At 38.0% G+C, this 13,917-nt stretch overlaps 1 protein-coding gene across 4 annotated transcripts in view; it reads left to right on the plus strand.

Annotated features, from left to right (window-relative positions):
* Nucleotides 1–12,273, plus strand: part of CLVS2 (clavesin 2) — a 59,212-nt gene extending 46,939 nt beyond the window's left edge. For all 4 annotated transcript variants that reach the window (XM_014533763.1, XM_005858948.2, XM_005858949.2 and 1 more), the window contains exons 5-6: nt 4,452–4,672; nt 11,491–12,273. In XM_014533763.1, the coding sequence (XP_014389249.1) occupies nt 4,452–4,672; nt 11,491–11,578 (309 nt within the window). In that variant the 3' untranslated portion in view covers nt 11,579–12,273. The remainder of the gene's footprint in view (nt 1–4,451; nt 4,673–11,490) is intronic.
* The last annotated feature ends 1,644 nt before the right edge of the window (nt 12,274–13,917 follow it).

Consider the following 13,917-nt stretch of genomic DNA (forward strand, 5'->3'; position numbering starts at 1 on the left):
GTGGGGGCACCGCTTGGCTGACCGGGATGAGTGGCACTCCCACAGAGGGCCAATACCTGCAGGCCACGCCCCCCACCAGTGCACAAATCCATGTACTGGGCCTCTAATTAATTAATAATATTGATTTTAAAAATGCATTTTAATGGACATTATTTTATTTTATCCTCCAAACATCTCTGAAAGTAAGCTTAGTAAGCATTCTGTCCTATTTCAGAGCAGAGGAAAGTAAGTCTTAGGATGGATAAGTAACTGGCTTAGTCATTTATACAGCTGTGAGGTGGTACAGCAATATTTGAATCAAAATAGCTCCATAGTTAGAGCTATTTTTACCATTGTGCTGTGACCAACTTTCAGATGATTAGTTCCATAATAAAATATAGCTCTAAATCCACAGGGAAGATAATTTTCCATGTTCCTCGGTGAACGAAAAGGCACTTCAGTGACTTCAGTGACATAGGAGTGGGAATGAGAAAAAATTGTTAAATATATGTTTGGATCAAACATCAGTGATAGAGTATTTTCTGTTTATGAATTTGTTGAAAATATCCCAGTAGTTTAGGAGGAAGAATTCAGTAAACAATTATAATGGATATTGGGAATTGTTTCTACCACTGGGTCTCAGATTAATTTACATTTTAGAATTTAGAAAAATGGATTGATGGGTTTCACAAATAACACTTGCAAATGTTATGAAAGGATAATCGAGTGATCCCAAACACCTGCTGGAGCTTTCAGTGCAAATTATACTAGTGAAGGCTTTTGTGGCAGTCACTCTGCCACAGGTTGCTCTAAATTCCTTACATATGTTAACTCATTTAATTCTCAAAGCAAGGCTTATTGTTTTCTCCTTTTATAGAGAAACAACTAGGCTAGATGGGTAAGCAATTTGCTCTAAATCACTGCTAGGATGTAGTAGAGTTGAATGTGTGGGTTTGCCCAGAATGCTGTTCCAGGTAGAGGGAATAGCAAATACAAAGGTCCTTAGGTAGAGATACTCCTGGTGTATATAAGAAACAGCGAGGAGGCCAGGAGGGCTGGAGCATAATGAACTATTTTGGGAGGAAAGGGAAGCGGAGGACTGGGTAGGAGGGATTATGCTGGGTCATATTGGGCCTTGGACACTGCTACAAGGATCCAGACTTTCAGTCAGAGTGAAATGAGAAGGATTTGGAAGACTTTGAGTATAGGGGTGGTTGTTCTGCTATGATCTTAACATGACTCTGTTCTGTTGAAAAGGACTGAAGAAGATCATGTCTAGAAAACCAAGAAAGCTTCAGGTTTTGAGGTTATTAGATCGAATCTGACAATTCCAACAATGCCTGTACAGATGCATTTCTAGCATTATTCCACATGGAAGTGAAATATCTGAACTTCAGCATTTTAATTAAAACTGTCCATGACTTTGAATTTTTCATATGAGAAAGTAATTATAGGTTAAAGCACCTTTTATTTTTATTTGTGTCATCAATGTACATGCAAAACGATTATAATTCCTTGCTAGTGCTCCAACGAATTCAACATCACAATCTTACTGAAACACCTTATACTTCAGATGCCCCCCACCAGTGCACAAACACCTGGTTCTTCATTTTCTTAAATTAAATTAAGTGACTTTGAGTCTCCAACATACTCTGTTGATGGGAAGGAATAACCACCCACCTTATGTGTTATAGGGGGTCCCTTTTCAAACTCTCAGCAATACCAGGAATGTTTCATGCAGAAACATGAACTTCTTAAGCTATCATGCAACTTCGGACATCTTCATTGTTTGAGCCAGTATTAGTTTCTTGAATGAAGGCCTCCTTCTGCTCTCAAGATGCTCCCGGAAAAAAAGAGCATCTTTGCTGGAGCTGGCAGCCAATGGCTGGGCTTCAACCCACTACCTGAGTGCACTCTTCAGCTAGTCCATGGCTGTGGTCTTGCTCCTCCCCAAGAGCTGACAGCAGACAGGTTTCACTTCTAGTTCTGACAAATATATGGTGGACTCACTCTTCTCTTCCTTGTTAAATTTCAAAAGTATTCCACCCTCCTTTCTGCTTCAGTCACCTAGCACATTTTCTTTAATGCCACAGGTTAAGAAAATAAAATAAAAGTTGGAGGTCTGGATTTAATATATGGACTTTCCGTGTGTGGACAATATTTAAAGCCATGAAAGTGAATAAAATTACCAAGGAGTGAGTATAGTTACAGAAGAGAATAAATTCAAGAATGGAACCCTGGAGATCTCTGGCATTAAGATGTTGGGCTAATTGAGGAAGAATCAGCAAAAGAGACTAAAAAAAAAACACATCGATTGATGTAGGAGAAAATCAAAAGATCCTGAGTACAAATGTTTTCATGAGGAGCGTCATCTACTATACCCAGTGCTGAGAGTTCAAGAAAAATAAGGACTGAGAATTGGACAATGAATTTAGCAGTGAAAAGAATCTTGACAAGAGCAATTTACTGTGTTGGAAGGCAAAATCTATTTTCATTGGATTCAGGGAAAATGAGAGAATATTTGAACAATAAATATAGACAATTTTTTATATGTTTTGCAATAAACGAAGGAGAGAAATAGGATAATAACTGGAGGTTGAAGTAGGTCCAAGAGAGGTTTTATGTATCTGTATAGATAGGGGAATAGAAGAGTTGGCATGTTTGTTCTCTGATGGGAAAGAGCCAGTAGAGTGAGGAAATTTGATGATGCAAGAGAGACAGAATTGCTTAGGAAGTATAACTGAGTAGAAGAGAAAGGATGAATTCTAGTACACAGGTGGAGAAGTTGGCCTTTGTAAAGTTTATCCTTCATTGTACTAGGAACAACGGCAAAGCATATGGGCACAGATGCTGGTGGGTGGGTATCATCTGGTTGCCCTATTTTTTCAGTGAAAGAGGAAACAAGGCCAAAGCTGAAAGTGGTGTTGAGAGAGGAGGTAACAGAGTGTTAGTGAAAAGAGAGGAAGTAGTGTGCTGGATTACATTGATTTACCAAGGATTTCTTACCATACGTCTTGCATGACTTGAAAGAGAAGGTTTCTTACATGAAGTGATGCATCTGTAAAGGTTATTACCTAATAAAATAAGGGTTTCAGATGCTAGAGCTTAACTCTCCAAAAAAAAAAATTCCTTTAATTTCCTATGAGAAGAACCTAGCAGTGTGTGTGTGTGTGTGTGTGTGTGTGTGTGTGTGTGTGTGTGTGTGTGTTTCCTGGTCTGTTGTGCTCTGCAAATAGGAGTGGGAAAGTATAAAGTTTGCAATTAATTTGATGTACTTTGGGACAGATGACATCTTCCACCTCTGTAGGTCCCGCATCACATATTCCAGGCAGCTGTTTTTTCTGCCTATTTTGGCCAGTGACTTGCTCTCATCTGCTTTCACTATTGAAATCACTTGTTGATTGGTGACACCCATCCTTTTATTTTACTTGGTATTATAGACTAGTCTTTTTTTGTTTTCCTACATATTAACTTCAATAGATTCTAAAAGTATGAAAAACAAAGACAAATGTGTTAGCCTATTCATCTTGAACCTGAAGTATGAAATCATTTCTGTCATTTATAAATTATACTTCTTAAATAAATGTTATATAACTTTATATGAGATGACAATGTTTTATCTGAGAAGACTGATTTGCAGTTTTGAGATTGAAATGAAAGAAAAGAGGTAGCAATTTATGGGGAAACAGATCTTGAGTCTGTAGCTTGAATAATTTTTCAGTTTAACAAAAAAAAAGCTCTATGTAGACAGTATTATCCATAATTAATATATGCATACAGCTTTACATTTTGAATCCATTACTTCATTTTCTATTTGAACAGTAAACATGGAAATCTTGAGTAGAGAAGATGGTGAAAACACTATAGAACATAAGTCCTTTGGGACATGAACCTTCGCTTAACCTTTCATTATGATGATGCTAATCTACTTTTATTTACATCACATACTTTGCATTACAAAGTGGTAATTTAGTGGTTACAGTGTTCTCATTTTACGGATGATAAAGAGAAGGCCATACCAGTGACAGCTTTGGGGCTCAATAACTTGGATGGGCTTTGCAGTTGATGAGTCCCTTCTGAGAAGAATCTGTTTTAATAGCATTCATTATGCACATCATCAGCTTTGCACAACTAACATCAGAATGATGTACAGATCAACATGCACATTAGATTCTTCTAATGAACCTGGCTATGAAGCAGAAAACCAAATTCTGGTTCCAGCTCTTTAACCCAATAACTAGCAGACCTTCTAGAAGCTACTTAAAGTTCCCTAACCTCAGAATTTTTATATGAAATACAAGGATGACAGTGCCAGCCTGCCTGTTTCACAGAGTGGGTAAAGGGCTTAAATATTTTAATGGGCATAGAAAACTCTTGCTTCTGCTCTTGCTCTTGTTACCCCCTCCCCACAGCATTTGGGTAATATTGATTCTCCTCTGTGTTTTCCCCCACCTCTCTTCTTGTATTTGTAGATATTTTTGCATGGTAACAACCTAAATAGTCTACACCAACTAATTCATCCTGAGATCCTGCCCTCTGAGTTTGGAGGAATGCTGCCGCCTTATGACATGGGAACATGGGCAAGAACACTGCTCGACCACGAGTATGACGATGACAGTGAATACAACGTGGACTCCTACAGCATGCCTGTGAAAGAAGTAGAAAAGGAGCTCTCCCCCAAGTCCATGAAGAGGTATGCGGGAGGTACCTGGGAAGTTGGCTAGGGTCAGGGCAGAGGCAGCCCGGGTCTAACTCCAGGTTTTATATTTTTGAAGGCAATATTGGTGAGATTTTAAAGCATTTTATGCCCCCATGATTGGATGTCTAGGAATTTTGAGTTAAAGATAGTCATTTGAGCTAACCTGAACTCAGTGTTGTTGAAGATTCACAGACAATCTAGCAGGGCCCTAAGAAGTCACTAAAGCCAGTGATTTTTCAAATTGCACTTCAGGGTTCTGGTTGGGTTTCTCAGGCCAGGCAGGTGGGACAGGGACGGTGCCCATCTCCACTGCAATGAAAATGACTCCTTCTTTCTAAGCAGTTTATTAGACTTCTGTGTAAGATTTTATTTGAAGAAAGGGATCCATAGCAAACACTAAAACACACACACAAACACACACACACACACACACACACACACACACACACACCCCCTTCAAACACTAATATTCAAAGCTATGTTCTCTTTACAATATTTCTGTCAGGTTTCTGTTCAGAGGTCTAGCCATTCCTGGGGCAAAACATTCTACTTCCTTACAGCTTTAACCTTTATAAAATTCACTGTTGAGTCAGACTCCCTGCTTTGACTCTCACAGTATTCCCATGACTATTTTCTTTCAATCAATATATATTTATTGAACACATGATCTGTAATAGGCATGTTCCTAGGTGTTTTAGATCCAATGTGGATAAAATGTACATCCAGCAATGGAGGGTGGGGGAGTTGCCAGACATGCACAGATGTATAACTGAGTTTGCATTCTGTTGCACAGAGAAGGTATCTAATTCCCAGGTTTCCCCAGGCCACACCAGCCCAGGGTTCATGTGAAAAATGTAACAAGTATTATTGATTATTAGTTCATTTCCCATCATAGAAAAAAAGGAACCACAGCTCTTGCAAGTCTCTCCTCACCTAGCTCAGGCAGGACCCAAGAGCATCTTACATGTCATCCCAAACACTGTCTTGCATCCTTCCCTGATGAAAGCCTTATGGTCCTTCTGTATGTTCTCTGAGCTGGTCTCTTTTTTTGCTGTTACTACTGTAGGTGTGTGTGTGTGTGTGTGTGTGTGTGTGTGTGTGTGTGTGTGTATGTGATGTCTTCCTCTCCCTAGGCTGCTCTACCTCTCCTTGGAGAGAATGAAAAGGCCAATGACATCTCCTGCTTTAATTTCTCCACTAAGCATAAAGCTTATGTTTAAACCAAGTGAAGGCTTCTCAACTCCCTTTTCTCAAAACAGGACTTCTTAATTTGAGTTCTATGTGCTCCTAACCAATGGGGTTCACAGATGGGCTTTTGAAGGGGTTTATTAAGTACTAAAAGTTGTCTTCAAAGCTATGTATGAAAATGTGTGAATATATATAGTACATTTTTAAGGTATATATTTCATTAAATTCTCCAAAAAGCTTTCTAAAATAAAAATATTTAAAAGCCATTGCCTCAAAATGTCTGGTTTCTTCTTATAAGATAATCTTTTTAAATATACATTTTTATTAATTTCAGAGAGAAAGGGAGAGAGAGTGACATCAGTGACGAGGGAGAATCACTGATTGACTGCCTCCTACATGCCCCCTACTGGGGATCGAGCCCACAACCTGGACATGTGCCCTGACCGGAAATCAAATAATGACCTCTTGGTTCATAGGTTGACACTCAACCACCGAGCCACGCTGGCCGGGCTAAAATAATAATCTTAATATTAGTTGTTGCAATCTACTGTTTACTATATACTTCTCATGAATTAGGCCCTTACTAGGTACTTTTTTTGGTAACATTCGTTTGATCCTCACTGCAACCCTGTCAAACACATATTGTAATTGTATCTCCAAAGTTATGTAGTCTATATGCAGTGAAACAGGGGTTCCAATCCATGAGGTGTAAAGTCTTCTATGTTGTTGACATAAACTTTGTCTTCCCTCCCATGACAGCGTGACACAGAGAACCCTCACTGTAGAACTGAGCTATATAAAGATTCAAAGACAACTGACATAGGTCGTTTCTTTGGCCAACTAGCAATGCTCATTTCTTTAAGCTTTTCCTTCCATGACTTAAAGAAATATTAACTAACGTAATCCTCTCCTCTGAGCACATTTCTCTCGATAACCTCCAAGACCTTAGCTGTACTCTGCTCAAAATCAGAGCATTTCACTTCTCTGCTTTAACTTTTTAATGTCTGCTGATTATACAATATAAAATCAACTCCATTTTGGGGCTGACATGGTGCTACATGATCTGATCCTGCCTACCTCTCTTTTCTGTTTGTTTACCTTTTCTTTCCTCTCCTCCCTTTCAGACACAACGTCCTTTTTTATCCTCCTTCAGCCTCTGCATCTTGTTCCTATCGAAGGGTCTTTACACTTGTCACCTCTGGTTGGAAGGCTCTTTTCCTACATTGTCCAATGGCTGGCCCAGTCAAAGGTCATCTGCTGAAGAGGTCTTTTGATCTTTCTCAATCACCAGGTCCTAATCAGTTCCACTTCTTCCTCATTCTAGTCACCTCCTTTATTTTTTTTCCATAGCATTTACCAGTCCGTGAAGTGCCTTATTTTATTTAATTTTACACCCAACCCCCCTGTGTAAGCTTCATGGAGACTTCAGTGTTTTTGTCTACCCTGTTCTCTTCTGCATCCCCAGTACCTGGAGTAGGGCTTGGCACACAGGGCGCTCACTAGGTACAAGCTGAGAAATGAAGGAGTCCTCTACTGTCTGTCAGTGGCCCCTTTTAAGTGCCATGTTGAGAACTGAACAGGTAACTTCTGACACTGTTACTATTTGCACTGAGGTTTCAGAATTCTGGCTTTGCAGTGTGGACCTCATTGGCCTCCTTTGTTTCTGTTGTTGTTTTGTTCAGGAAGCCAGAGCACATTGGTGACTCATATTGTACTGCCTAAAACTAGTAAGTCTCTTTCCAAATTCTCATAATTCCCTATTTCTAAGTATAGCTTTTTCCTCCAAGCACATTACTTTAATCAATGATACCATCTTGTTAGATTTGGCTCAGTCTATCCACCTTTTGAAGTCTTTATGGATCCTGATTTTTCCCCCTCCAATTAATTAGGCCATTTTGTTCCCTGCACACTTGGCTCACAGCACATCGACCTCTCAGCCCTGGAGTTTCTTGCTTCTGATGTGGGCTGCTTATGTTTTTTAGACATGCTTTGTTTGGTATAGGCTTTGTATCATATGAAGCTCTTATTGTTCTATTTGAAAACATCTGAAAGAATGAGATTAAGAAAGTTATTTTACTTGACTCTCATCTTCTCCATCTCAGGAAATGGCAGTTCCCCACTTCTCTATTTTCCTTTTCAGATTTATGCCATACTCAGAGAGGGAAAGAAAAATCATTCCTTCACCAAAGAGTTGTAGATAATTCTTCCGTGGGGTGAATTTAGCTAGGTGTGTAGGAAGAAGACTTGTCCCCCTGTGTAGAATTGTGGAGGAATAGTATAGTCACGTGAAAAGACACAAAGTTCAGTAGATTGTGGGTGCCTTAAACTGGGCAAGTGTCTTTGACCTCATATCTCTAATACCTAGGATAGTGCCTGGCACATAACAATTTCAGTGAGCAACAATACTGTTATGCAAATATGACTTTCAGTTTTCTTGAATAATATTTAACATCTATTGCTACTACATGCCAAAATCTAACTAATGTTTTTTTTAATATATATATTGACTCCTTTGCTTCTCTAAACAACTAGGTAGTAGTAGTCCAAACTTATTAATAAGGAGACCCAATACAGAGAAGGTAAGTAACTTCCCCATGTCACATAGCTACAAAGTAGTGATGCTAATATGGGAACACAGGCAATAGTATTCCATACGTCATTTCCTTGACTGCTACCATGTGCTGTCTGCCAGTATTTGTGCTGGGGTTTACGCATGAATTATTGCATTTGATCCTCAATACATCTGTATGATGTAGGTGCTATGTCCCCCATTTTATAGATAAGAGAACAAACTTTTAGGAAGTTTAAGTAGCTTTCCCACAGTCACAGAGATAGCAAATAGCAGAACTGGAATCCCTTCTGTTCAAAATCTAGCCTCTTAAACACTAAGGTATAGTATAATATTGCTATAGTAGATGCATAATAAATGAATGAGTGATACCTGGATAATTAAATTTAAATTATTTGTTTTAGTAAAAAAAAAAGTTATGGCAAAGACAGTAGAGGCTGTGTTGAGACTGTTGAGATGTCCTATGACTTCATGATGGACAACGCCCTTTATTGCAGCTGAAACAGACCAATTCATTAACTGTGATGATCCTGCACAAATAACCCTTTGTTTTGTATAAAAGAACTACAATAACAATAGCAATTTTGTTGGATTAAAATAACAGTACATTTGTGGCAATTAAACACCCCCAAAATCTTAATCATCTGAATCAGAAATGGTTTCTGCCTGGCTTGTTTTATTAAGGAATAGTTGCACACGTGGGGCCATTCTTACATCTGTAGTGCATGATGAAAGGAAGCTAGGAACTTATTCCCAGATGGTATAGCCTACTATAATTTCAAATGTTATTAAAGTCATCATATCCTCTAATATTTTTAAAAAATAGGCAAGGACCATAAAGATTTAAAAGATTGTGTGTGTGTGTGTGATGTGTGTTTTCACAAAACATTTTGGCAAATGCTTAAGTTGTGTCCTTTGCACTGTCTGAAGAGCTTTGGTGTGTACTCCTTGAATGTTATTAGCTAGACCTCAACATTTAAACAATAGACTTCACTTTATGAGAATTTAAAAATACATTTTCTGTTAAGAATTTCTCCACAGGATAAATTGCTATTCATTTTGAATGCTTAATACTGAATTTTTTCAGTATGGAAACTATTTATTGAGTAGAAGTTAAAACCTTGAGATCCTACTGTGTAACAGCCTGTGGAACACATTGTGTTTGCATCAGGAGAGACACTGATAAGGTCCCTGCTCATGGAATATATAGTGCAGTGGGTACCAGTATCAAGCTAATACTTTAGTGTAGTCATCTTGGGAAACCAATTTTTTAGTTGTCTAAGAAAAACACAGTTTTAAAGGTGATTGCTAAATATTAAAATGTATTTCACTGTGCTTTTTCCGAGATAAATTATTATTGTTACCTTCCCTCCCTCTGGGTCCCCTTCTATCCTGCTCTCCCCATAGACACACCTTCAACTTTGGTCAGTTTCCTTTCTGACCTAGGCACCTAATGCCTAGCATTGAGATAAAACAGTAAAAATGAATTATGAAAAATGAATTATAAATCTCCCTGTGTTAGTATTCCCACCTTCCTTTCATTCTCTCTTTAGAAAGGAATTTAAGTTTATTTAAGTGAAGGACTGACTTTATCAGTTAATCCTGTAATTATTTTTGCTTTGATAATTAGTTCCATTGCTTTTCTTTTTCATTAGCATGTGCAGTTGTAGTTTAGCTTATAGTCGTTCTGTTTGAAAGTTAATGAGGTCTGCTAAGAGGCACTAGCCAATTGGCTGGAATGCAGCAGCAGGGGGAAAATTCATTACCACGGAGAATTGTAAAAGGGCAGCTGCTTCCTTAATGCTGGAGCTATTCCGATGGTAGCTTCCTGCCCCAACAGTAGCATGTCTCATTAACTCTCCTCCTTGCCCGTTTTATGTTGTTTCCTAATATATAATTCCCACCTGCTATCAAAGGCCTGTGGAAGGAGTTTTCAAAGTATTTGCTTTGCTAGTCATAAAGAGCTGCTGTCGAGACAAAAGGGGTTTTAACTTAAATTAAAAAAAATTTAAATGCTTTATGTACTATATAAGCAAGTTAGACACTTGTATAACTTACAAAGCAATCCCCCCGATAAGTGTTGCACCCACCTGACACCACATATATTGACTATATATTGACTATTATTGACTATATATTGACTATCGTTGACTATATTTTCAATGCTGTACTTTACATCCCTGTGACTCTGTTCTAACTGCCAGTTTGTACTTCCTAATCCCTTCGTCATTTTCACCAAGCCTCCGGGGTTTTAACTTTTTAAAAGTCTTAAAACATTTCACAAAATTTCAAGAATAAGATTGATTTTATTCAAATAGTCTAGTGGGAAACTGAACAAAACTCACATTCAAATTTTGACTTTTTTCCTGATGTGATCATGAAAAATAAAAAGTGTTGGTTCAAACATGCACATTTAAGTTGAATGTGTTTCGAAGAACTCTTTAAGACAGGACTCAAGGCTCCTATCATTTTTAGTTTAGGTCTCATAACAATAATTTTACTGTAATAATTTCCCATTTGGAATACTAGTACATCTGTCTTACAGTAGAAAGTCCCAGTCTCAAAGAACTTAACCTTATTGCTCGGCCAGCCAGTGTGGCTCAGAGGTTGAGCATTGACCTATGAACCAGGAGGTCACAGTTTGATTCCTGGTCAGCCTAAGTTGCGGGCTCAATCCCCAGTCAGGAGCATGCAGGAGGCAGCTGAACAATAATTCTGTCTTATCATTGATATTTCTCTCTCTCCCTCTCCCTTCCTCTCTGACTTCAATAAAAATATATTTTTTAAAAAAGAACTTAAGCCTATTATTGTGTATTTAGGATCCTTTGCTGTTGAGTATTCCATTTAGAGGCCAGAGGGGATTGTTTCCTCGGATGCAAAAACCCCACCGAAAGTGTCTCTCTCTCTCTGCATGTGCAGCATTCTCAGCTTATAAATCCCTTGATGAAAAGGGAGATAATCCGATTCAGTGAGAGCAGCAATCATGGAGAAAAGACAGACAAGAGAATGTGATTATTTGGTGATAGCTCACTAACATTGGCTTTATCATTTCCAGATCCCAATCAGTAGTGGATCCTACAGTCCTAAAACGCATGGATAAAAATGAGGAAGAAAACATGCAACCTTTGCTCTCTCTGGACTGATACCTGCTCTACACTCTCCATGGATTAGAAATGAAAGGTACTTGTTTTCAGCAACAGGGACAGGACTGTGGAGGAATTACCAGCTGGAAACTTATTTATTCTTGTCTATGTAGCATACTATATAATAAGGCATCAGACTTTCCCCTTTGCCTGAACCATGGGGGCCCTAGTCTGGATTAAAAAGTGAATAATTTATTCTGTAAGTGCCAAGTTCTTTGTAAATACAATGTAATCTTTATGTCAAGTTTGTAAATTTTGGTAATAACTGAAATTGGAAAAGTTTGGCCCATGAGTTCATGCCAGTGATGTGAACTATTACAAAAATAAAAGACACATACATAATCAAAGCTAATTAAATGAAGCCCTGATTCCTATGAAGCCATATTTCAGCTCTCATCGTGATGTTTCATTGTTTTTATCTGAAACTCTGTCATATTCAAATGTACTTTTAATGGGCACAAGGAACTGGATGACTATAGGAAATTATTATGATACATGTATTTCCTGTCTAGTGATTTTCAGTTTACAGAAAATGTGTTCTAGTGACTATCACTGGCCTTGCATTTTGGAGACAAGGAATGGCGGATAATCTGGTAAATTGAACACTTAAACTCTTACATATTGTTTAATTCCTGGAGTCTTGTAAAATAATATGTTCCCCAAAGTAAGATGTGGAATTCTGAGAGTGGATCTTTTTTAAAAAATGCTGTCTTCACAATGTATCCTTTATTCAAGACACACCCCACCCCATTGAATCCCTGCCTGATTTATTTTAAGAACATTTTCCCCTAAAAATTCTTTGACAAAGAGAAAGAGAACCCATACATAGTGTTTTGACTGGTAATTTTGAACATAAAAGTTCCTACATACAGATAAGGGGCTAATTTTCAATTATTTTGCACTGGGTCAAAAATGTATATTAACAAACATATATATATTTTTACTGAGCTCTAATAAATCCTTGATGTGACAGGCTTATGAAATAAATCATCCATATCCAATGGTCTTAGAGATGGTATAGATATTACATGAGATGCTAACTCTGGAAAACTACTTCTTCTAAAGTTAATGAAAATGAGGTATAGTGAAACAGACTTTTAGTAAACCTATTTAAGGGAATTCTAACTTAATTTATAATGTACTCTTCAATCTGTGCCATTTTAGTGAAATGTATTTTTCAAAACAATAGGTCTCAACTTAATGTAGGCAGTATCAAGTGATCAACAGTGCTACATACAGTTTTTCTCAATTTCAAGTTAATTATCCTAATGATCCTATAAGTACACATTTTCTTTTCAGAAAAGATTGAAAGAACACATTGCATCCAGGAGACATAATGGAAGCATCTGAGGGCATCTGAGATAGCATATTATACTTTAAATATAGATTTGGAATCCTTATGTTACTGAACGTTTTTATTTCATAAAAATTCTGCAATTATAGCACATTTTAAAAATCTTACTTTAAATTTCAAATTCCAGTGTGAAAAAAGCAAAAATTTTACCACCTCTTCAGAGTGGTAATTTTTGAGATTGAGAACTCACCATTAAAATATCCTTTTGAAAGAAAAATATTTCAAGGAACTCTTGGAAACCAACAGAAATAAAGTCATGTAGCAGCCTTTACATACTTTTTCACTAAAAACTTAAAATTTTTCAGTTATAATTCTACAGTCAATAATCTTTTTTTTAAAATATATTTTTATTGATTTCAGAGAGGAAGGGAGAGGGAGAGAGAGAAACATCAATGATGAGAGAGAACCATAGCTCTTCTGCCTCCTGCATGACCCCTACTGGGGATCGAGCCCGTAACCCAGGCATGTGCCCTGAGGTATAGTGAAAATGATCAACCACTGAGCCACGCTGGCCGGGCTTAAAATCAAGATCAGTACATCAATCTGCAGTATCACCAGTGGACAATCTAATATTTGTAAACATACATAAATATACATAAATGAAAGATCCCTTAAAAATGCCAACCTCCAGTCAAGTGTGGAAGGATAATGACTGGTAGGTACTCTGCTCCACCGATAAATATCATAGAGATGGGAATGAATTGGGGATAGAAAGCCGCAGCAACTCTTATCTTTTTAAGAACCCTGACCATTGGTGTTCTTACCGTTTTCTAACCTGACATACATTTTACAGCCTTGAACTTTATATACTATACTAGAGGCCCGGTGCATGAAATTCGTACACTTGGGGGAGGGGTCCCTCAGCCTGGCCTGTGCCCTCTCACAGTCTGGGAGCCCTCGGGGGTTGTCCGACTGATGGCTTTAGCCCTGCAGGAGCAGGCCAAGTCGGTCAGTTGGACATCCTTAGCACTGCTGTGGAGGCGGG

Source organism: Myotis brandtii, unplaced genomic scaffold (genome assembly GCF_000412655.1).
Source record: "Myotis brandtii unplaced genomic scaffold, ASM41265v1 scaffold123, whole genome shotgun sequence".
In the NCBI taxonomy this organism is placed as follows: Eukaryota; Metazoa; Chordata; class Mammalia; order Chiroptera; family Vespertilionidae; genus Myotis; species Myotis brandtii.